The sequence below is a fragment of the Anabas testudineus genome, chromosome 9 (assembly GCF_900324465.2).
Source record: "Anabas testudineus chromosome 9, fAnaTes1.2, whole genome shotgun sequence".
Lineage (NCBI taxonomy): Eukaryota > Metazoa > Chordata > Actinopteri > Anabantiformes > Anabantidae > Anabas > Anabas testudineus.
In genome coordinates, this window is record NC_046618.1 from 17,905,138 (window position 1) to 17,928,845 (window position 23,708).

The 23,708-nt window shown below is 39.9% G+C and overlaps 2 protein-coding genes across 9 annotated transcripts in view; both read left to right on the forward strand.

Moving 5' to 3' along the window:
• The window catches only part of LOC113150544 (rho guanine nucleotide exchange factor 28-like), a 36,864-nt gene extending 21,334 nt beyond the window's left edge, over nt 1-15,530 (forward strand). For 3 of the 8 annotated variants that reach the window (XM_026343087.1, XM_026343090.1, XM_026343094.1), the window contains 24 exons: nt 1,418-1,507; nt 2,780-2,903; nt 3,669-3,813; nt 4,084-4,139; nt 5,305-5,362; nt 5,911-6,046; nt 6,222-6,346; nt 6,432-6,572; nt 6,811-7,061; nt 7,130-7,255; nt 7,347-7,464; nt 8,149-8,403; nt 8,482-8,558; nt 8,648-8,826; nt 8,933-9,030; nt 9,144-9,335; nt 10,034-10,165; nt 10,297-10,430; nt 10,516-10,563; nt 10,821-10,925; nt 11,019-11,183; nt 13,622-13,873; nt 14,010-14,382; nt 14,509-15,530. In XM_026343087.1, the coding sequence (XP_026198872.1) occupies nt 1,418-1,507; nt 2,780-2,903; nt 3,669-3,813; nt 4,084-4,139; nt 5,305-5,362; nt 5,911-6,046; nt 6,222-6,346; nt 6,432-6,572; nt 6,811-7,061; nt 7,130-7,255; nt 7,347-7,464; nt 8,149-8,403; nt 8,482-8,558; nt 8,648-8,826; nt 8,933-9,030; nt 9,144-9,335; nt 10,034-10,165; nt 10,297-10,430; nt 10,516-10,563; nt 10,821-10,925; nt 11,019-11,183; nt 13,622-13,873; nt 14,010-14,382; nt 14,509-14,690 (3,562 nt within the window). In that variant the 3' untranslated portion in view covers nt 14,691-15,530. The remainder of the gene's footprint in view (nt 1-1,417; nt 1,508-2,779; nt 2,904-3,668; nt 3,814-4,083; nt 4,140-5,304; nt 5,363-5,910; nt 6,047-6,221; nt 6,347-6,431; nt 6,573-6,810; nt 7,062-7,129; nt 7,256-7,346; nt 7,465-8,148; nt 8,404-8,481; nt 8,559-8,647; nt 8,827-8,932; nt 9,031-9,143; nt 9,336-10,033; nt 10,166-10,296; nt 10,431-10,515; nt 10,564-10,820; nt 10,926-11,018; nt 11,184-13,621; nt 13,874-14,009; nt 14,383-14,508) is intronic. The other 5 variants (XM_026343092.1, XM_026343093.1, XM_026343095.1 and 2 more) reach the window with 3 other exon arrangements.
• Nucleotides 15,531-15,680: 150 nt separating this feature from the next.
• osmr (oncostatin M receptor) lies at nt 15,681-22,216 on the forward strand. Its single transcript, XM_026343101.2, has 17 exons — nt 15,681-15,833; nt 15,921-16,075; nt 16,255-16,408; nt 16,828-17,109; nt 17,215-17,341; nt 17,767-17,915; nt 18,008-18,141; nt 18,281-18,419; nt 18,542-18,627; nt 18,707-18,914; nt 19,219-19,407; nt 19,489-19,590; nt 20,055-20,213; nt 20,363-20,515; nt 20,688-20,769; nt 20,859-20,943; nt 21,278-22,216. Exons 1-17 carry the CDS (start codon nt 15,737-15,739, stop codon nt 21,656-21,658), a joined length of 2,682 nt encoding a protein of 893 aa, XP_026198886.1. The 5' UTR covers nt 15,681-15,736; the 3' UTR covers nt 21,659-22,216.
• Nucleotides 22,217-23,708: the final 1,492 nt, after the last annotated feature.

Here is a 23,708-nt window from a genome sequence, read left to right on the forward strand (position 1 = left end):
CCATATTCATTTTATAGTTAATTTCATCTCACTCTCTCATACATTTATCATGAGCTAATGCATTTTCTTCGCTAATAACCCTGCATTGCTAACAGAGGAAACATTATAGAAGATCATGTTAGACAACTAGATTATCACGTTGGATCATTAGATTATTGTATTAGATCATATTAATATCAGAAAATTTACAACATCAGCCTGATCGGACTCATCTGTTGTTTTTGTCCCTCACAATATCAGTATCCATTCAGTTTTAACAGAATGTGGAGGCTGCCCTTTCCTTAGGCATTTGCCAATTCAAGCCCCATTTCCCCAAAAGTTTCAGCTCTAGTGATTTGTCACTTTAGTTGAACCATTATTTATAAGAAAATGCCTGCAACACAATCAAAAATAGTTGGCACAAAGGCAAGAAAGGAAAATATTTATAATAATTTATGAAATATTCATGTTACCCTATTCTGGATGACTCCATAATACCTTCAATTCTTCAGGCAGTAACTGCACAAGAAACCTTCATGATACCCTGAAGAATTTAGCTTCATCAGCTTGGGAGTTCTTCGGAAACCTTTTGTCTCACAGTCGACTGCTGCATCCAGAAGTGCAACCTGAAACACAATTACTGTATGCTAAGAGGAAGTCATACATCAGTCCTGTGCAGAAATGCTGCTGAGTTCTCTGGGCTGGAGCTCATGTCGAAATTTTAAAGACGGGCAACATCTTTTCCCTGGAATTCAGTGGATATTTTAGCAGGACAAGGGCTTCATTCTACATGTGCTACAAAGTGCAGCTTTGTAGACAGAGCGTGTGTGTGCTTGACCAGTATGCCTGCAGTACAAATCTGTCTCGTTCTGAAAATATATGGCACATCACAAAGAAGAGAATCCGACAATGGTGAACTGTTGAGCTGAAGTCTTGTATCCAGCAAGCATGGGCAAATGTCCCACTTGCAAAAAAAAGCAACAATTAGTTTCATCAATTCCCAAAGAATTAAAGTGTAATTAAAAGAAAAGGTGATGTAACAGTGGTAAACAAGCCTTTGTCCTAACTTTATGTGTGTTGCAGGCATTAAACTCTAAATGTGCTTACATTTAAATACAGTGGAATCCCGATGGCCAGTGAAAACAATGAAAACTCTTTCTTCATTTGTCGGAAAGATAAAGGTTCAAGCTAATTAACAAATCACAAATCTTAGTTTTAATTGTATTTTAGTCCCAACTTTTCTGGAAATAGGGGTTTATATGTTATATGAATAAATATAACATTATCTAACGCAAACATCTAGCTACATGTAAAACTTGTAGTCATTTTAACAACATGTCAACACTTTATTAGGCCTAGAAATGATTTCTAGACTCTAGATGCCATACTATGAGCTAAGACAGAACAACCTGGTCTGAGGTGTGCTATATCCATGCAGGGTTTTGGGTTTCCGTAAACGGGCCCAGTCAGCAGAGGAGGAGAACAGCGCATCACTTGAACACCTCACCCTCACAGAGTTCCTCAAAGAGTATGTTTCCACCAAAACAACATCACAGCCATGCATGTGTGGCTTAAACCATTGTAACCTCATCCCCCAGTGCATCCACTAACAATATGGATTCTTTGCAGCTGTATTTATTCACCTAGCGACCTTTTGATGTATATCTTAATGACATTTTTAATGTCAGAGTAGGGTCCAAAAGTCTGACACCACCTAGAAAATGTGATTGTTTTTTGTTTTGTTTTGTTTAGTGACAGAAAGCTGTAGAAGGAAATATTTAAAATTATAAACTATTTCTAGGTTGGCAATCAAATTTAAGCCAACATTTGCTACTGACCATGTTCACTAATTTGTATAAAATATAAAAAAAACACAACCAGGTGGATTTGATCTACTCATCAGAGGCTTGTTCAAGTAATTCAACATGCAAGCATTGTTCACCTGTTCTAAATATGGCTATGACTCATGTTTCCAGCAGAACATTGCTGACTGGGCAGCATTGTTCTAGGGGGAAACATGGCATCTGAACTAAGTGAAAGTGTCAGGAGTCAAACTGTTATTCTTTGCAAAGAGGAGCTTTCTCAGCGTCAAATCACGGCTAGACTACATGGCTCCTTTGTATCCAAAGCACAATTAAAAAGACCAAAAGGGCCCAGACTACCAGAAGACAATCAGTACATCCAGCTTTGTTTGTTCATTCTTTATCAAAGATACAAAATTATTTAAAGAACACAAGACTCCAAACAAGTACAGTTAAAAGAAGACCATCTAGAAGTGGTCTAGAAAAGTCCACTCCAACCTTTTCATTTCCTGAGAGTGTTTATCCAGTTTAATATGAAAATATCACAGATTTTTGATGATGTTTCAGCCTTTTGGACCTGACTATAGGTTTAATGTAATACTGCATGTGCCTCTCTTCTATCTATATGTTATTTAGTTGTTATCCTTCACCTAGAATGTCTAATGCAACTAGTGTAATTTGCTGTGAATAGTTGACACATTATTAATTGCATTGTGTCAAGGTCGTGCTATAAATAGCATCCACTAGAATTCATAGTGACTTCAAAGCATGCTAAGTATGTGGTTAAGAGTAATAATCCAGGAGTCCTGGTAGACTGTCTGGACATTCTTTGATTCCAGCATGACACCAGTGCACCTGATTATTCAGCTCTGCTCAGTTTATGTAAAGTACTAAAACGATTATTTAAAGAGTGTGCATGTTAGACTTGAATGTTACAGTCTTCTACAGTCCAAAACTAGTTGTGATGTCTGCTGACTGAAATGTTCACACTGCAACAGGATCGAGGATGAGGAGTGGGATAAATACATAATCCCCTCTAAGGTTGAGTCAGAGAAGTACAAAGTCAGCCGGACATTCAGCTTCCTCAAGAGCAGGATGTCCAGCACTCGCAGCAAGACCAAGGTGAGGCCTTTGCTTTTAGTGGAAAATATGATTCATGCTGGCTAAGATTTCAGTTGCATGTGTCTAGAATATGATTGAAAGACTCAACTTTTAACTTTTGACTATTATAAAGTTCTGCAGTAAAAGGTTTACCATCTCTCAGATAAGCCAGGTTACGATTTCTGTGCTGGGGAACTATTATCTGTTTACGGTGCCTTTATTTGGTAAAGGAGAAAATTCCCTCTCCTAAGGTCTTAGCAACAGGACACAGTGAAAATACCCTCTTATATAATACTTAGACCCCCCTCAACACAGCATGAGAAACCAAAACACATTCCATAGTATACCCTCAATCTTCTAAACACGTGTGCATGTGTTCATGAGCATGTTTCCATGTATGTGCAGATGCTCTCTGAACAGGAACAGTCAAAAAAAACAAACTTCGCACTCGTACACTTCCTTGTAAAGTTTGATTATAAAATAAACTTTGCACTATCACACACATACGCACATATAGGAAACCTCCTGAGCACCACAGCAGCAGCCGTCTCTTTAAAAAAAAAAAAAAAAAAGTAAACAAAAACTCGCTCAGAGGCCCCTATATCTCGACCGACTCTACTTTAACAGGTGTGTTTCAGCAAGAAGATGACCGCTGCGCGTCCCTGCCTGCCTGCCACTTAGAGTCATGTTATTTCTACTTTGGTGGTTTACGTGATATCGTGGCATTAACTGCCATAAATGTCAGGTGAATGGGTAAATTAAAAATATTTATAACTTGTGTTTCAGGTGAAGGGGAAGGAGGTGAAGGAGGGAAAGGAGAAGACTGGAGCCGCTAATGGACACCAGTTTGTTCCTGTGTCTCCATCTGGTCCCACTCTTTGTGTGGCCTGTGATAAGTCTGTTTCTGGGAAGGAGCTGCTGCAGTGCTCCAGTAAGTATTATGCTGTCAGTACTGTTGTTTTATGTCCTATGGTGGCTGAACTGTTTAGGGTTTGTGTAAATCTCTTTGCACGTGCTGTCTTGATGTTTTGTTTAGCTGAAGACATGAAATCCGTTTTCTTCCTCCACAAAGTCAGAATTGATTGCGAGAAGCCGGGCACTTTGACAGCCATCTGTACAATGAATCCAGCAATGTGGTAATTTTGTTTATTATCAGATCTGTGATTAAATTAACTGGGATTTCATCTGCCTGTGTCTGCAGACTGTTTCCTGAATGTCCATAAAAACTGTCGAGAGTCTGTTGCAGCCTGTGGAAAGGTAACGACCAACCTCACACGCCTTGTTTCATCTTGCAGCCAACAAGCAAGTAAAATTGATGATTCTGAATAACAGTTTAAATCTCCAATTCTCCCTAATAGCTTTGCAAGCAGTAGGACACAGTTGTTGCAGATGGAAAAATCTTTTCTGGAAATATGTTGTGTTTGATGATTCGTTTTTTTTTTGTTTTTGTCAGGTTCAAACATTTCTTGTGTACATTTACCTTTGATACCATTGTTCTCGTCTGTGGTCTACAGTATATACAGTGTCTTTATCATCATTTGAGCACCAGAACTCGTAGCACTGTAACATTGTCATTCAGTTTAGATTTGTTTAGATTCATTGATGTCATAGTTTGTCATGGCTCATAATTTCAAAGTGATGTTTAATCTTTTCCAGAAGACTGTTCATCAGTACAGTAAATGCAGGAAAAAACGTACTCAAGCAAAACTAATGCTCGACATATTTATTATTATATATTATATTAATATTAATATATAGTATACTGTATATGATATATTAGGGACTAAAAGTCGTAATATCTTAGCCTCTTTTTCTGTAATTTTTGGACATTTGTTTCTTTTTAAAATGTTACTTACAAATCATTCAAATATTTGGAAACATTTCTCTCCAAACCTTTTTTTTTTTTTTTGCGACTTTGCATTTAGTCTTGCCATCCCAGTAAGTTCACATAAAATTTTTTGGAGTTATTAGAATTGTTCTTGTGAAATATTAGAAATCTGTAACTGTAAACTGACCGTGTCCGGGGATCTGAGACCAGCGCTGTGTGGTAGCAGCATCCCCTGTTCAAATCCAGCTTGTGTTGCAGACCATTCCTTGTGCCTGTCTAATAATGGCAAAATGCCAAAAACAGAAATAAATCAGTTACTGAAGTAGAGGTCGACTGAGAGGAGGTGGATGCACAGGAAGAGTAAATTCCAACACTTTGTGACAGGGGCACTCCTGGAATGTTTAGAACTTAAAAAAAGTTGATGATGTTTAACAAGAGTATGTGAGGGCGTCTGTTTTTTGTCTCGCCAGAAATTGCCTCCAGTATTGACTCTACACAAACTGAAACATTTAAACCGCAGCAGCTTCGTACTTAAAGCAGAAAACACTATGATTTACATCTGTTGATGTTAATATGATTATGTCTTTCCCCCAGAAACCACAGGAGAAGAATGCATTGCAGATGAAAAGCAAGACCTTGTCTCTCCCACAGAGTGAGTCAGGAATTACGACATGTCTCCCCCTCACCACTTCTCCATACAGTCCTCCCTTAGTCTTTGTTTTAGCTTTCACCTGTCCTCCCTTGTTTCTCCTGTAGTAGATTAAGTAAGCTATTACTCCTCACCCCCCCACTCCTCCCTGTTGTTCCTTTCCTGGTAACATGTTACATTTTAATCCAGCTCAGTGGGGGTCCTGCCCTGGATTGTGTTTGTTTTTGTTTGTGCACGAGTACCACGGTTGAGTCTGTTATTTCTTAATAAGAAGCTGTGTGTCTTCTCTGTTTGATGTCTGACAAACGAGTCAAGGTCAAGCAATCAGCTTCAGTTACAACATATTGTCACAACTGCTTTGTGCATTACGATGACAATGAAAAGACAACAAATGCAGACCTCCTCACAGCTAATCTGCCTACATTCAGGGATCAAGATATGAACAAAACGTCTCGACTCTCAACAGAGTTTTGAAGTAATCTTTTTGAAAATGAGAAAACCTTTGATGTGTGACAGATCCTTCTTCTTGCCTCTCCTCATCTCATCTTTAGACTCGGTGAAAGACAACTCTCCAGCCTCTGTTTTCTCGTCCTCCTCCTCCTCCTCTTCACTTCCAACGATGACCAGGGAGAAGAGAGAAACTGTTGCTCCTCTTTCCAAAAGTCTCTCCATTTCTATAGAAAACAGGTTAGATTGAAGTTTTCCAAATGTATATCTAACTTTATTTTACATTGTAAACATTATTAAGTTTATATTTATTTGCCTTTATTAGATTTCAAACTTACATATTCCATAGATTTAGCATTGAATGTGTTGCCTTTAAACAATTTAATTAATGTGATTGCAAACTTTCTTTCCACAGACAAGTGAGTGATGCAGCAGACGGAGAGTACGGTGTGACGGCTTGCACTAACAACTCATTGTCTGATGAGGGAACGCCGGTCACGACCACTCCCCAATCCACTGACCCACCAATCACAACACAAGGTAAAGAAAATACATATATCAAGACACATCGGGAAGTACTGTGGAGTGAGCAGTGATTGAGAATTGTTGTTTTTGTTTTTCACAGATGCCGTCGATGTTCCTCTGCTGAGTGACTTGTCTGCTGATCTGCTGGGACTTGACGCAGAGTCTTGGAGCGTGGCGGTCAGTCCAGGGTTTTGCAGACAACACGACAGGCACACCATCAAACGTCAGGATGTTATTTATGGTGAGGGACAGGGACAAATCATGTTAGTCAAGTCGCTTCTATAAACGTGTGTCCAATCTTCTACTAAACTCCTGCTCAGTTCTAAAGGTTAGCTGTAATAAACTAGCCTTCCACAGAAGGTTATTTTCTGCCTCTAAGGAAACTTTACCGTACCAAACAGCTCATCTGCACCTCTCAACATACATGTTTTCAGCAGAGACTCCAGTGCACATAATTCATTTTCACTTCTTGCTGACAGAGCTGATGCAGACAGAGCTGCACCACATCCAAACCCTCACAGTCATGTCAGAAGTGTTCAGGAGGGGCATGCTGGAGGAGCTGCAGATGGACTGGGACTGTGTGGCTCGTATTTTCCCCTGTTTGGATCCCCTGCTGCTCTTCCACAGGAACCTTTTTGGATTACTGCAGGAACGCAGACAGGCTGCGACTCAACCTGACAACCCTCAAAATTACCTCATCCATCAGATTGGAGATATACTGCTTCAGCAGGTTGGTGGTCATGCACATAAACAAACCGATACCTGTCTGTACTGAGTATGTGATGGTCTCCGTGTCAGTTTTCAGATGAAAATGCTGAGAAGATGAAGGAGGTGTACGGAGAGTTCTGCAGTCACCACACTGAGGCTGTCAATATATTCAAAGAGCTGCAACAGCAGAACAAGAAACTCCAAAACTTTGTCAGAGTAAGTTCCTGCTTTAGAAAAGGTTTTAACAGTAAAATGTCCCGAATGAGAAGCTTATGCTCTGATTTGATTGTGACATGTGTACCCCCAGCAACAGAGCAATAACTTTCTGGTCAGACGAAGAGAGGTGCCAGAATTTATCTTGCTAGTCACTCAGCGCATCACCAAGTATCCAGTGCTGCTGGAGAGGATATTAAAGTATACTCAGGGTACGTCTACTTACTAAACAATTGCTAAACAATTCTGGAAATACACAGCCCATTCAAAAAAAAGTCACCTGGATTTAACTAAGCAAATAGCTAGGAGCCTCTCATTGTATGATTACTGCATGGATGATTATTTTTCAGCTGGCAACAAGTTATTTAACCCTAACTGATGCAGTGAGTAGCTTCTCATTTCTTAAACAATCATGTCTGAAGTCACATCCTGTGGTCGTGGAAAAGATGTTAAGCTGTTTCAGAAGGGTCAAATTATTGTCATCAAGCAAAGAAAACATCAAAGGAGATTGATGAAACTACTAAAACTGGATTAAGAACTGTCCAATGGAAGAAGGTCATGTGGTCTGATGAGTCCAGATTTACCCTGTTCCAGAGTGATGGGTGAAGTGATGCACCCATCATGTCTAGTGTCTATCTTACAAGCCTGTGGGGGCAGTACTATGATCTGGGGTTGATGCAGTTGGTCAGGTCTAGGTGATCTGGGGTTAATCCATGTTGGTAATGTAATCAAAGCTAAAGGCGGTCCAACGAAATATTAGTGTGTGACTTTTTTTTGGACGAGCAGTGTATATGTAGCTTGTAATCTTGGTATGTATTCACCTCTCTTTGTGGTTTGTGCAGACACAAAAGCTGTGTTTCCTAATGCTTTTTGTATGAACTCTTTCCCTCTCACAGAAGGAAGTCAGGAGCACTCAGACTTGTCTTGTGCTCTGGCTCAGATCCGCAGTGTCATCACTGCAGTGGATCTGACTGTAAGTAAGTACGAGAGGTTTCAGGAGTTGCAGGAAGTGCTCGCCCGGCTGGAGAACAAGAGCTTTGCCAAGCTAAAGAACGGCAAGGTGTTTCGCAAACAGGACTTAGACTGCAAACACAGGAATCTGCAACATAAAGGACTGGTCTACTGGAAGACTGCCACTGGACGTCTGAAAGGTATGCATGAGATCATCTGTGCCACCAGAGTTTTGGGGGACAGCCAGTCTACATGTATTTCTGCTCTTATGTTTTCAGATACTTTGGCTCTCCTTCTCACAGACGTTCTGGTTTTCCTACAAGAAAAGGACCAGCGCTTCATATTTGCTGCTGTGGTAAGCCTCAACCCAAATAACACTTTAATCACCTTGTACGATTGACCTCATCTTTCAACCATTCCTTATGGATTTTATCGATTTTTCAGGACCAGAAGCCTCCAGTAATCCCTCTGCAGAAGCTCATTGTTAGAGAAGTAGCCAATGAAGAGAGAGGGATGTTCCTTATCTCTGCCTCCTCAGTGGGACCAGAGATGTACGAAGTTCACACCACCAGCAGAGAGGAGAGGAATGCGTGGATGAAATACATACGACAAGCTGTAGAGAGGTGTTTGACATCGAGCCTACTCTGAATCTGTGTGCATGTGTATGTGCCTTGTTAATGTTTCGAAGTGTGTGTCACTCATTATCTAACCTATTGGCCCACCTGGCAGTTGTCCTGAGGAAGAGGAGGAGGAGGAGCAAAGTACTGAGACGGAGGAGGCCAGGCGAGCTGCAGAAGTGAGAGTTCAGAAGATCACCAAGTTCCAAGGTTAGAAACCATTTCTGTGCCCTAATCAAAAACCCATTTGTTGATATTATGGAGAGCTCTCTTGTATTAGGGAAACAACAGACAGTACTCATTTTAGTGTGTGTTTTATGTAGAGACGCTGTTGTGTCAGGACCAGCGTATCTGTAACAGCCTGGAGGAAAAGTTACAGTTGTATGCTGAGCTTACAGAGTTAACCCTCCGCTCTCCAGAAGCTTTACCACATCGCCACCTGCTGGTACATCCAGACACAGACAGTGAGACCCCACGCCAGGCCTCATCACTGCTCACTGCTGCACTCAGAGAAGGTAAGAAGGCTGCTGTGAAGCTACGTGAGCCTGCAGCCAACTCGAGAACAGATTTCACAAGCCTAATACTTAAAATTTGAAATACAAGAGAATCTGTTTTAGTGTAAAACTGAAAAAAACTATTTATAAGGGAAGTACAGTACCAAACATGAAACACTTTACACTTATTGTATATACACATGACTGGCCTCAGGCCTTTCTATCAAGGTCCGTATCGCCATGTCCACATTGTGCTATAGTGACATTTTACTCGCCTGTTAGTTTTGCTTCACCTATAGACATCCTGCAGACAGGCCATCACAGAAAAAATATAGCTATGATTAGATTTGCTTGTCTTTAAGTGAATGAATACTACCTGGGTATGGCTTCCTGGAACACTTGAGGTAAATGATCCCATCGTTTATTTAATTAGATAATTGTATTGTGCTATTCCTACAAGGCAGAAAACATGTCTACTATAAAAAAACGTCTTATATAGCTGCACATTTATCATTTTATCTGTATTTTAAGTTTGGTGATATGAAAAAGAGAGTCTACATGTGTACAATATAATTAAAATAACAATATGAAAGCAAAACTGATTATTTCAACAGAAATTATAGGAAATCCTCGATGTTTATGTTGTCATGGCTACCAATGGGAATAACTATAATAATTATGAGTTTTGACTGTCTGACTGTCTGACTCTTGTTCTGCAGCAGAGAATCTGATCACCATCCTGCAGGCCCGCGATGGCCTTCCTGTACAAAGTCAGACCTCTCCCTTTCAAGGACCGGAGTGCTTCAGCTACAACAGCCACGGCAGCAGCATTCAGGAGTCTCCCTCTGAACGTGAGTCACCATTATTAAATATCACTTCTTCCTCAAGTTGACACTGCTGCGCACACATTTCTTGATCTTTTGTGACGTGGGTGAACCACAATGTATAATATGTGCTGGCTTCTCCTGCCTTTGTTCTTCAGCGGATTATCTAAGCACGCTCAGCATAAGCTCCACCTCTCTTGGATCAGACAGTGAGTTGGCAGGGTTGGACAGTGTGTTGTGGAGCTCTGCTGTGGAACTAAGAAGAGGAGACACCAAAGCGACACTTTTAAAGGTTCATCCACTGTAGTTGGTGATGAGATTTTTTTATTTAAAGATTTTATATTACTGTTATCCTGTAATAACACAGTTTTCTGTAGGTGACAGAAAGCATCCAGAGCCTGACTCAGCTTCTTTATAGTCTGCAGGTGAGAAGAGCTACACATTTGTGACCAACTGAATGAATTAAATACCTGGATTAGACAGAGTTGCATGATGACCAGGAACTGTTGTTCAGGAAATTGTTCAAATCTAACTTAATTTGATTTAAATATAAAGGGATTTCAAGTGACAGGGAATCAATAAACTGGGTTAGTATTTGAAAAAGTACTGCCTTTAATATGGCAATGGTTTCTCCAGGGTGTGACTTGATTGTAATCAGGCAGTCTCCTGCTTGTGTTTCCAGGCCGCCATAAGCCTCCAGGACAGCTACTATGAAGTCCAGAAACTCCTTCTCCAGGAGAAAGAGAGACCACAGCCCCGAACTCTCACTTCCCTCCAAGGAAGCCTGGTACCAGACACATGATATTCATGTTACAATAGCTATTTTTACATTTTAATTATATTACTGGTAAATAATAAACAGGTTTCTGTTGTTATCCAGGAGCAGGAGAAGCAGAGGAGTATTGATAAGAAGAAAGAGGAAGTAGAAAAGAAGGGTTTAGAGAAGAAGAAAGAAGAGATGGATCAGGTGCAGAAACTCCATGTGAAGCTGAAACATGAGCAGCAGCGATGGGACAAAGAGTGTCTGGCCAGAGACAAACAACAGGTGAGTCTCGTGCTGATCTCCAGACTTAAATGTTTGTCTCGGTGAGTTTCCCGCCTGTCTCAGTTATCATTTAATGCAGCAGATCAGTTTTAGTTTTAGCACTGGTGAGCTAGGCAGTCATGAAGGTTAATGTCTGCCCAGTCTACCTTCAGTAGTCTGTCTCTGCCAGGGCTGTGACAGATTGTATTACCCATGATATATTGTCATAATCGTGATTATGACCATATAGCTTCTTGATGATGTTTTCCTACATGTTGCATGAGCCTACAAACACAATGAAGAAGGTAGAAGACAACACCAAAAACACTAAAATCAATCCAAACTGTTGACGAGGACTGATGGATCACAGATACTGATGTGAAGAAAATAGTCCTGTGTGTTTTTTTTTTTATCGCTGATCCGGTCTGCTTTCAAGAATGTAAGCTGATGTAACCTGTGACTTATATTGTTATTGCAAAAATATTGTAAAAGTATGTTAATATATTTTTAAGTCTAAATTGCCCACCCCTTCTGCCATCTGCACTTATTGCACTCTTAAGCATAAATGAAAGAGGTGCTGACACCGCACGAAATGACTGCTACTGAGAGATGATTACGGGTTGACTGTATTCTGGGGTTGTACACACTAACTGTAACATCATTAACTTTCTGGCTGCTGTTTATTTTGCAACCCTGCGGTTCATTTGCTCACACTGCTGTGTAACAAATCACATATGACTAACAGGTTACTCACAGGACACAAGAAAAGTATATGTTCTTACAGCATAAGCTATTTAACAGTTAAACATATCTCAGTAGATTGAAGGCTGCTAGCTTTGTCACAGGCCTGTAAGGTCAACCTTAAATTGTTTAATGAAGAATGAAACATCATAAAACATGGTCCGGACATTTAGAAATGAAAGTTACACACAGAATTTAGTTCCTCTGTACATGATTATAAAAAAAAACTTTCCATCACAGATGATTAGATAATGTTAGAATCATGTCACGAAGGGTGAGCAAATAAACTGCAACTATGATTATGATAAATAAAAAGATGAACCATTGGTTAGCAGAGTTCTGTAGGAGCCAAAGCTCAAAGCTCTGTTCAAGTATTCAGCCTGCTAAGAAACACTCAAAAGTATTCACAGTGCCTAACCTTTTCTACATTTTGTTATAATAATACATTTTATTTAAAGCACCTTTCAGAACACTCAAGGACACTGTACATTCAACAATAAATCAACAACACAGGACAAAACAGACATATAGAAGCACAAATGTAGATTAGAGTGTGTAGGCAATCTCTGAAATAGGTTTTTATCAAGGATGTCTCTTTACATTTCTGCATTCATCTTTCCCTTGATCCTGACAAGTCTCCCAGTTCCTGTCGCTGAAAAACATCCCCACAGCATGATGCTGCCACCACCATGGTTTACTGTAGGGATGGTATTGATTTACTTGTGCAACATACCAGATTATTTATTATCACAAGACTAAGACTTAGAAAGCAGTAACAAGAAAATCGCTACAGACCAGTTGATGCTTCAACAAAGGCAGACTGGATGCATGTCGTTATTGTTGTTTATCGTACGGGGAGAATAACCTTTTTGTTAAATTTACAGACTGCCAAATTCTTGTGACAAAGGGAAAAACATAATGCGTATGTCTTCTTACAAAGTGATCACTGAGCTGTTATTGGATTAGATAAGCATAATATTTTTTGGTGGTTCTGTTTTTGTTGTAGTGTTTACCAGTTTTCAGTGTTCTGTCTGCTGTTCTAATGTAGTTTGTAAAAATAAGTTTAAGTATGCACACAGAGCAAGGTCAGAGCCTGTTTGGGTTTCAAAGCAAGACGTGTTGCACATATCTTCTCCAGTGCACTTTGCTTTATTCACCAAAGCTTTAAGGCTATCTTGCCAATATCAGGGTGGTTAGCACACACGCTGAGGCCTCACCCATATCTTTCATCTGTGCCCTTTTCTGATCATGTAACATCTTCGTTAAAGCTGCTGAACAGTAAAATGTCAAAAAAGAAAAACACCAGCACCACTTGAGATATGATACGCTATTCATCCCAGTAGCGTAAAAGCTGAAGCCTGTGACATATAAAGTTACCTTAAACTGATCAAAGATTTTTAGATACTAGTTGATATCATCAGTACGTAATGTGCGATGAAGTTCAGACATTATCTCGTGTTACTTCCTTTTTCCTTTGACTACTTGAGGATGTTTGTGCCTGAACAGCTCAAAGCTCACAGCTTACAGGCTACTGTGTTTTATCAACATTTGCCACATATGTGCGTACTTCCCCGTAATTGTTAATGTGATTGTGAAATGGTGAATTTGTAAATAAGCATTTACTCAGTTGAATATGGCTGTAAAACGGTAAAATGATATGCTTTAGAGCATTTCTGCTACCAAGTTGGCTGATGTGCATGTGCCTTGTGTATTTACAGAGTGAACAGGAGAGTGTGCTGGAGCAACGAGAGCAGCAGTGCTTCCTGGAGGCCGAACGGCTGCGCTGTGAGCGTGAGGAGCTCGAGGCGCAGCTACTGGAGTATCAACAAAATCTGGACAGACTGCGGGAAGGCCAGAGGAGTGTGGAGAGGGAGAAGGAGAAGATTGAAGCCCAGCAGAGGCTACTCCAGAGCTGGAGACACAATCGCCAGAGCAGCCTGCCTGTTACAATACCACTGGATAAATACAAGGTAACATATGGAGGGGGAGAAGAGACACGAGGGTCAGCATTCAAAAGAAAAGGGGTGAATGGGTGGTATGAAGACGAAAATGTTCACAGGAATCTTAGAAAGAAACCTTTTTCTTCTACTTTTTTTGGTTTCCCAGGTGTCCAATCACAGCCGCTCTGGCAGCCTGGACGGTAATTGTTCGGTGTACAAGAACGAAGCAGCCTTACTCGCTTCCCTCCAACAGAATCACCTACACCAGCCGGCCAACAACAACCAGCACCTGCTCTCTGTGCCGAGGAAGAACCACGATGGTCCTCTGCACAGCGCCAGCTACACTGCTAACCTTGGCCTCAGTGCTAACCTTTACAACAGCCTCAACACTCTGCTGAGCCAGGCACACAGCAAACAGCCTCCAGATGGTCTGACATACCCAAACTACAGTAACAACCATGGCTGCCCTCCACCCCTGAATGACTCTGTCCACCCATTTAGCAGCAGGGTCACAGCCCCGCCGCAAGGGACAAACAAGAGTAAGATCACTTGTTGATACAAGACTAACGAACCTTTGATTCTGTATTGGATTAAATGTTGACTTTTCATAGTTGTTATTTCTTTTTCAGTCCTTTAAAATATGATTTTTCTTGTTCTTCTTCCAGCAGATTTCAGCCCCCCGTTGAACCTGGATCCCTGGAGGTCAGAGGTTACAGGACATGAACTTTACGTGGATGACCACTCCTCCTCCCCATCTCTTACCCCCCTTCTTCCCCCACAGGCTTACCTCTCTCTCGAAGGTCAGAACAGGGACGAAGGAGGGGAGGAAAACATTGTTTATCTCTGAGAGAAAGAGGCAATGCAAGCTGCCTGACACACCATAACTGGACCGACAGTAATGTATCTTTGTTATGCGTGGATTCGTATGTGTGCATTTTCATCCATCTAAATGGATTGGATATAAATTAATTTTTGAAAAAACTGAAAAATCAAATAGGGGAATGTTTGCAGGCAGGAAATATAAACGGACATACTCCATGGGCCTTTAAAAGTGTATGTGGTGGCCATTAATCATTCACTTCCTGTGTGATGACACCATTGTGCCTTTTTGCAAACAGTCTCTTTGTAAATCAGCTTTTAAACTTGTACTTGTCGTTGCACTTGTTTGATGGCAGAGGTACCTTTGTTCTACAAACACTGGGTCCTAAGCAATCAGGACATTATTCCCATGAGCACTTAAAAGGAAATAGAAATATTTGTGAAGCCAATTTAGCCCGTCCCCAAGCTATTATTATTTCTCCATGTGATCTTTAATAATATTTATAAAGGATTATAAGAATCTAAAATACCCAGAAATATACTGACATTATTGTATAAATATAAAATTTGTATGTATAGTTTTGTGGAAAGGCTACCTATGCACACTATGTCGGAAAAAGATCTTATATTCCTATCATTATTTTTCTCACGTAAGTGCCAAAAATCTAGCTATCTGATACTGTAATTGATTTCTGTAAAGAATGGCTGTATGTTTTTTTTTGTTATCTGCCTTTTCTGATAATTTATTATGTAAATTGCTTCATGCACTGTCAAAATTAGGAATATTTTGTTAAATACATGTTCTCTTGTAATCTCTGTCATCAGAATTGTGATGTGTGAAAATATATTGTGCTGTATATAAAACTATCAAGGCAAACTTTTTTCTTCTAGTGTTTTTGTGTAAAATTATGTTGACATTCGCGCACTCGCTTCCTCTTATTCATATTCCTTCGAATAGGAGGAAGCATGTCATGCACCTCCTATTCATCATTGCACGTCACAGTTATTGAAGGCAGGCTGTTGATAATCATTTGCACCGACTTGTGATGTGTGAACACTGGTTTTACTTTGAGCATGTTTCTATTGAGACGATTCAGAATATTCTTGATTAGGCTGCTCTGGTTTTGTCTAATATTTTCTGAGGATCATAATGGATGCTGCTTCATCACTGGTGAGTTTGATTCATAAATGTTCTTTCATCTACCATTTTAAAACTATTCAAATAACTTCACTCACGTTGTGCTGCATCGTTTGCTAGTTGGGCAGCCACCAAGTCCGAACATCAGTCTTCTTCCAGCTGTTGGTGGCAAGCAAAGCCTTGTGGTGAGCTGGCCGATAAACCACAGCGACTTAGCGGGTGAACTTAGTGAGATTCAGATCAGCCGTACTGAAAACCACATCATTATTTATAGTGTAAGTGCTCAAGTTCTTTTTTCTTTTTGGATGTAAATCATGCTGTCTAATGCTCTGTATATTTGCATTACAGTAATTTTATAATATTGATATTTCCCTTTGTAAACAACATTTAGTATAGTGATGTTATGAATAATCACTGTGATATGTATGTGCTGTTTTTCCTTTTCGTAATGTAGGAAAATGTCAGTGTAGTGTCTCCAGATTTAGATGGATACAAGTGGACATGGACCTCTGATCTGCCTCTGGAGTGTGTCGATCACTCGGTCAGGATACGGCATTTTTACAATGACTCTGTTCTGAGTTCCTGGAGCAAGTGGACAACTAACCCTGGTGAGATGATTCCACTCTGTAACAGTCAACGTTTGTGGGTAAAACCAAACTAAACACTGAGAAAACAGGTCTTGTTTCTTGTGTATCTGTTCAACTGATAAGATCATGACATCAAATAAACACTTTTTCTTAAGATGAGTGAGGCCCACATGCTTTTTCTCTTCCTTTATTAATGATCTATATAACTGTGTTTCCCAACGGTTTCATTGTCTGTTGCAGCCATTGCAAATATCTGTTGCAATTCATCTCTTAACTAACTAACCCCCCACCCCCACTTAATGTGTGAGTGTCTAACATTTCATATGATACTTTCACATTTTTGACATTCTCACATTGTCTAGTATCTTGTACTGAGAAGTGATGGTAAACTTATAAGGGGGGAGGCTGCACCATACAATAATTTGACTCTTGACTTGTAGGAGTCAAGATAAAGGACAAGATTGAAATCTTCCCCTTCCAGAAGATGCTGAGAGGGGGCACCAGTGCCATGTTCTGCTGCGTTCCCCCGCCAGGAGTCAATATTACCAACTTTACTTTGCGTGGGAAAGAATACCCACTTATAAGCATTGGAGCCAAAGTCAAGGCTATTGCTGTAGACAACCTGACAATCCAACCGGGCAATTCAATATATAAGTATTTTATCCTACTCGGTTGCAATGGTACAGCAGGTGACACAAGGCATATCAATAACTACATTGGTTGTGAGTTTAAAATTTTGTTTGTTTGTTTAATCTTTTTTTTAAATATTATTATTATTTTCCAAAGTTTGTATTTTGTACATATATATATCTGCCTGGGTGCTCTAGTCCCTCCCCAGAAGCCCATAAACCTCAGCTGTGTGACCTCGAACATGGCAGATGTCTACTGCACTTGGGATCCAGGCAGAATAAAACAGCTTCCTCGCAACACTCAAACACAAACTCTTCGCATAGAGTAAGCATTCAAGATTCAGGATATATTGTCATGCAAAGATGGTGTTTTTGTAAATAGTGGTTCAATATGTCCTAGTTGTGTAAGCAAAAGTTAAGATTATTAAAATGATAGTGTGTGGAAATTTCATTCTCTTTTTTTCAGTTTCCTCTTACGGTTACTGATACGGTCATATACAAGTGTTTTTTTTTTTGTCTTGTCATGTTCTCCTACAAGTCATTATGAGCTACTGCATCTCCATGTTTTTAAACATGACAGCACTCAGCAGTCACTTAACAAAACAGGGTTAAACAAAAAAACAAAAAAAAAATACAAAACCAGGTCAAGCTGAAATATTCTTGTACATAGTACTGAACTAAATTCTAACACAGAGTTATGTTGGATGTCTCACAAGTGTTTTCTCATTCCTTTCATTGTTCAAAACAAAGGAACTCAGACCAGGCTCCCATCAGCTGTGCGCAATCATCTTGCACTTTCGCTGCCATCCCACAGCTGGAGGAATACAAGATCAGTTTGGTGGTGAAGAACAAACTGGGAGAGGAGACACAGAGCTATAGCTTCAACATTTCTAGCAGAGGTTCCACAAACATCTGAACAGAATTCTTGTTTACTACACTGTGACTTGAAAATGAACCTTGGATGTTGTGTGTGTGTGTGTGTCATTATCAGCGTTTCCTGTTGTGGAGTCTGTCACAGTGAGCCGAGGTGTAACGGATGCCACTGTGTCCTGGATCATAAAGGGGAGATTGACTCAACTGAACCTCCTCTGTCAGGTCTCTACAGACCCGCACGGCACCACCGAAGTGAGTTTAGTCCATCAAACTTCCAGCAACACATGCAGTAGACTGAACAACTCTATCATGTTTACAATGTGTTTCAGCTTGTGGCTTTCATAAGGGTCTGTGCATGTTTATTCACCGTAGATCTGTGTATTTGTAACAGATAAGCTGCGGTAGTGGGAATAGTTGCTGCAAAGTCCAACTTGATCTGATTCCCAACACCCGCTATTCTACAAAGGTACGCTGCTCTGTCAGTGGCAGGCCCTGGGGAGAATGGACACAATCCAGCTCCTTCACAACCCGTGAGTACAAAAAAAACCCAAAGCTGGTTCAAGGCCAGAAAAATATACTGGTTCTGGCTTTTAATGAGCTGCTGATACCTTAAACAAAATAAGAATTTTTAATCTTTATGTATTAACCTCAGATCCGTTAGTGACCTTGAATTTATGGAGGAGAATAAAGGAATGGGCCGACACACACAGTCGTCAAGTTACTCTCTTGTGGACTTCGGTGAGACTTAAATGTTAGTGTAGTATTACACTGTTGTTTGGTTTTATTAAGGAATATTTAACAACTGTCATGTTCTCAGCATGTTCCTGGCTCAGCAACCACAGTAGCCATCAAAGGTTACACGGTTCAATGGTCGCAGGAAGGCCAAAACAGAACAGTGGACAGTGGACAGACCCAGACTGAGATCTCCATTGGCCCAGGACAGTGTGACTTCACTGTTCAGGCCGTCCTCGACAGAGGCCTCGCCGTCCCTGCTCACCTCACCATCCCAAAGATGGACGTTAGAGGTGAGCAACACATGGGAAGTCAACTTAGGTTCTCTTAGTCCTTCTGTGTGCTTACGTCATATTGTGAATTAAAGTAAAATTCAGATGATGATAATCGATAAGTCAGATTTCTGAATTCACAGTAGGTGATTATCATACATTTAAAAAGTTCTTAGATAAAATGTAAGAAAATCAAACCGGGGGTGTAGGTTTGTTGTTGTTTTTCAACCTACATTCACTATTCCTGTTCCAAGTCAGGTTAACACAGTTTAAGTGTATTATTTTTCATTCACAGTCTAATAAAATCCAATTTGTTTCTGTCCAGAGAGCTTTAGCATGGAAAAGCATTTAAACAGCAGCACAGCTGGTGGTTTCAGTCTGTCCTGGGCTGAGCAGGTCACTGCTACCTGTGGCTATACTGTGGAGTGGTGCAGTCAGGGAAACCTGAACGTGCCGTGTACTCTGCAATGGATGAAGATGCCAAAGCGAAACAACACGTTGGTTCTTCCTGCTGGTGAGTTTTAATTTAGTTTTTGCTTTAGTGCTCAATGTCAGTCAATTATTTAACTTCAGGTTTGTTTATTTCATTTTGCAGGAAATTTCAAAGCAGGTTGCAGGTATACCTTTAACATCTATGAATGTACAGAACATGGACACAGACTATTGGAGCGACAGACGGGATATTCCCAAGAGCTCCGTGAGTTTTGCCCATTTAGTTGAATTGCAAATGTGTGTGTATATTCTTGTATTTGTATTTGTGTATTCATGTATTGGGCATTATGCTGGTGGAGTGCTTTATATCAGAACTAGTACCTCAAGAGACAGGACAGTGACAGAGAAGAGGTTGAAATGGAACTTTTAACAAGGTGTGTTTTTGAGACAGGATGTCTTTATCAGAGACTCCAATGAAGGCATCCTTCAGATGTTATCTATTTACAAGACGCTATCTTTCCTGTTTGTCAAAGACTCAGCAGGAGGAAGATGAGACGAAAGGGCAATGCAGATGTTTTTGGCTGATATCTGTGAACAGAATGAAGCTTTTGCAGCAAATTCTGGCATCACTATGACAGTGCAGGCGTTAGATAGCGTTTGAGAAGTTTTGTTTGAAGTCCTGTTAATTCTATGTATGTTCCTTTTTTAAAACCACCTCCTTTTTTTCAGAATCTGTACAGTCCCCAAGTCTAGTTAAAACCGTTCAGAGAACTTCCTCATCTGTGACTCTGGAGTGGAGTTTCAATGAGACAGATCCTGCACATCCAGCGTTCATCACTGGTTACTTGGTTACAGTGCAAGATGTGCTGCCAGGTTATGCAGCTGCAAGTGGGTGCAGCGGTTTAGTAACTATTAATATAGTATAAGAACCAAATACTACATATGACTGCGGTTGTACATTTATTTTAGATGTATGATTGAGTCCCATTTGAGGTACGATGCTGCTCAACGAAGCATTTATAATCTTTGACTTTTAGATGTGTTCAGTGTGGTGGTGGCAGACCCCCAAAGGAAGTCAGTGACCATAGAGCGTCTGCAGGAAAATCATGAGTATGCTTTCTCTGTGAGCGCTCTCACAAAGAATGGACCTGGACAAGCAGTCACTGTCAACATCATGACCAGAAGAAACTGTGAGTTCCATAACATCCAGTCATATAGTGTACAATCAGAGACAACAATTCCACAGTATAATTAGTTTCATATTGTGTTTTCTCTCTTACCCTGGGACTGAAATGTCCCAACTTTTGGTAAACAGACATACATTTCTTAGCTTCTCATCTCCCATTTCCACCTCTACTGTAGACTCTGCTCACTTGGCCGAGATAATGACTCCTCTCTTCTTGTTGCTCGGCTGCACCATTCTCCTTTGGCCTCAAAGGAAAAAGTAAGTATCTTGCCCTTTAAATCTTCACGTAACTTTTCGTCGCAGCTGAACGCGACATGGATCTGGTTTTGGTTCTGTTCCTTTTCCAGGCTAAGTAAAAAGCTGAAGGAGATATTTGTTTATCCTGCTGGTATGAACATCAAAGCTACTGAGTTAACTGCCTTTCTGAACAAGGTATGGACAAATTATTGCATCAATCAAATCATGTGCTATCAACCGTAAGATACATTTAGTAAACATGAACATGTTTGTAGTTTCTTGTTAAACTATTTCAACAGTATTTGATGCATTCTACAGCTAAACTCTGTCGCTACTTGCACTTTCTTGTTTTGTGTTTTGCAGTCAAAATAAAGGTTTTAAACATGAATATAATGTCAATATAGGTTTAATTTTTAGAAAATTTCCATTTTTAACTGACGGTTGACAAGAAGTTTTAGCTGCATATTCCTGTTTTTAGCTAATTTCCTAGTGTAGTGATCTGTTTACATTATTATAATCTTTTGTACAGACCAATGAGACTGTGCTGTCTCACAAACCGGATGAATGCATCAGCTGTGATATCGAGATCTTAAATACCAGCCCTCCTTTGAATCAAACGTCAACACTGAAAGACCCTGAACCCACGAACAAACTGCCCTCTCCTGATTCCCAGTCCTATGCTCCATCTTCGTCACCTTCGTCAGGGTCATACTGTCCGCAGTCGGCCGCTCTACTCTACCACAGAGCAGCTGATCAGCAAACAAGCATCACAAACAAAAGCTACTTTCACACCATGGTGGACGATGCCTTTGAGCCACAACAAGTAAAGATATGTGAAATCAAATACAGCGTTGAACCTCATGAATCACTTGGTGTTGAATATGGTTATATGTCCAATGAGAGCTTTTAAGTGTAAAATCCAAGAGTCTAACTCCTGTACACAGATGCTTTGTCCATTTGACATAATGTAAATCTGCAGCTTTTTAGTGTAAGTATGTTTTTGTTATTGTATTTATGCCTCGTCATTTTGTAAGGGAAATAAATTAAAGCTGCTTTAGAGCCTTCTTGTTATTTTTTCGTTTCTTAGAAAAAACAGGAAATTATGCAACGCTGTTCTTAAGAAGACATCAAGACACGTCTGAATTTCTGACTTTGAACTTTGACTTTTGATGTGATTCTGCTCACTGTATGTTCTAGATTATCTGCAAATATAATGTCAATATTGATTTGCTTTTGTTTTGCTGTATATTGGTTGAATTGCATATTTACCTGTAGATCTCAGTTGCCCTGGAAAATCCTCAGCCAAACATTGTGTGCTGTGGATCCAATAGTACTAGTGAATACAGTAAATACAGTTGACATCAATGTTGCAATTTTGATGACTTTTAAAGAAGTAGGAAGTCAGACTGTGGCAAAATGTGGTGTAAAAGTGAAAATGTTCTGAGAAATAAACTGTTGGTTACACTCATGTTTACGCATTACATTGAATTTTCTGATGTGATTTCTGATGAACTACAAATCATAACAATAATATTCCAAACTACATGGAATATTATTAAGTGGTGGAATTAAAACTGGATGTCAACTGTACTTCTCAGTACTGCTAGAGCACAGTTTAGCAGCGGAGCTTAGCTCTTCAAATCCTTTGAATAGCAATAAAGCTTGTTTTTAAAATTTTCAATGGATAAATAAAACAGCCGCAAACAGGAAGAAGACCCAGCACAGGAGGGGAAACACCTCTGGACCAGAGTAAGCTGGGTACCTTCCTCTGCAAGACAAAGAACACTCACTTGAGGACAATGATGTATGCATTATGGATGGAGAAGATAAGGTGTTAGGTAAGAGACATGAGAGACATTATTCTTGTTGAAGTGGAAAACCTCTCCCTCAACAGAGGTGGACTTTGACACGTGTAAAAGTGTTTACAAGGAATTCACTGTAAAGTTATTGTGTAGAGAGGAACTGGGGATGTTATCTACAGGATGTAAGTGGTTCCACTGATGAGGCACCTGAATATATTATAAAAAAAGAGCACAATAGATATATTGTACACTTTGCATGAACTTTGTATTTTTCATAATTACAATTAAAAAAATATATTTTATTAATTGGTATCCATGAGTTACATAACAATCAAAATGATCTTATAGGTAAAAATAAGATAAAATAAAAGGAAACGGTTGGTGGTTAGTGTTTCTTTGTAAAACTGGATCCAGTAACAAATGACTAATTAGTCTGCGTTTACTGTTTTACTGCGTATGAGAGGCTCTGACTCGTATTTCAGAACATCATGTACAGGAATGATACACATGATCTCCCTCTACTTGTTGGAACAGGTCCCTCAGTAACAGCAGAAATCATCTACAGGTCTGCTGAGTTTTTGTTCTGCACTTACTGTATGCCCACTCCCAGTCCAATTGTTATACAGTGACCCATCAGGAAATATCATATCAACTATTTTAAATTTTTACTATCGCATTTTGAATTTCCAGGTGACAAAAAACTGTTTTGAAAGGCATGCAGGTAGAATCACCTCAAAGGCATCTGTGGTGTGCGGTTGTTATTGCAGTTTCATCCAGGAACAGACAGAACTGGTTTATGTCAAGACATCTGTTACCTTCATTTTAGTGTTTGTGTGGGTGTGTGTGTAAAGGTGGGTGTATGAGAGTATGATCTTGTTGAAACTCTAAGTAGAAATCCAAGGTGGAGTAAAGAATCACACTGTTATCTGCTTTAAAAGTCTCTGTGTTTTACATATGATGCAGGGCTGGTTCTGGACACAGCTGCTTCAGGTCTGGTGTGATATGATTACAGTCAGCTACTTCAATAGCACATCACAGGATATTAAGCAACTGCTTTTCTATGATTTTCTTGTGTTGAACATACAGATTCTCATAAATGTGTATGAACGTGACCTAATATTATGAATTCACATCATAAACTCACTGCTTAACTTCCAG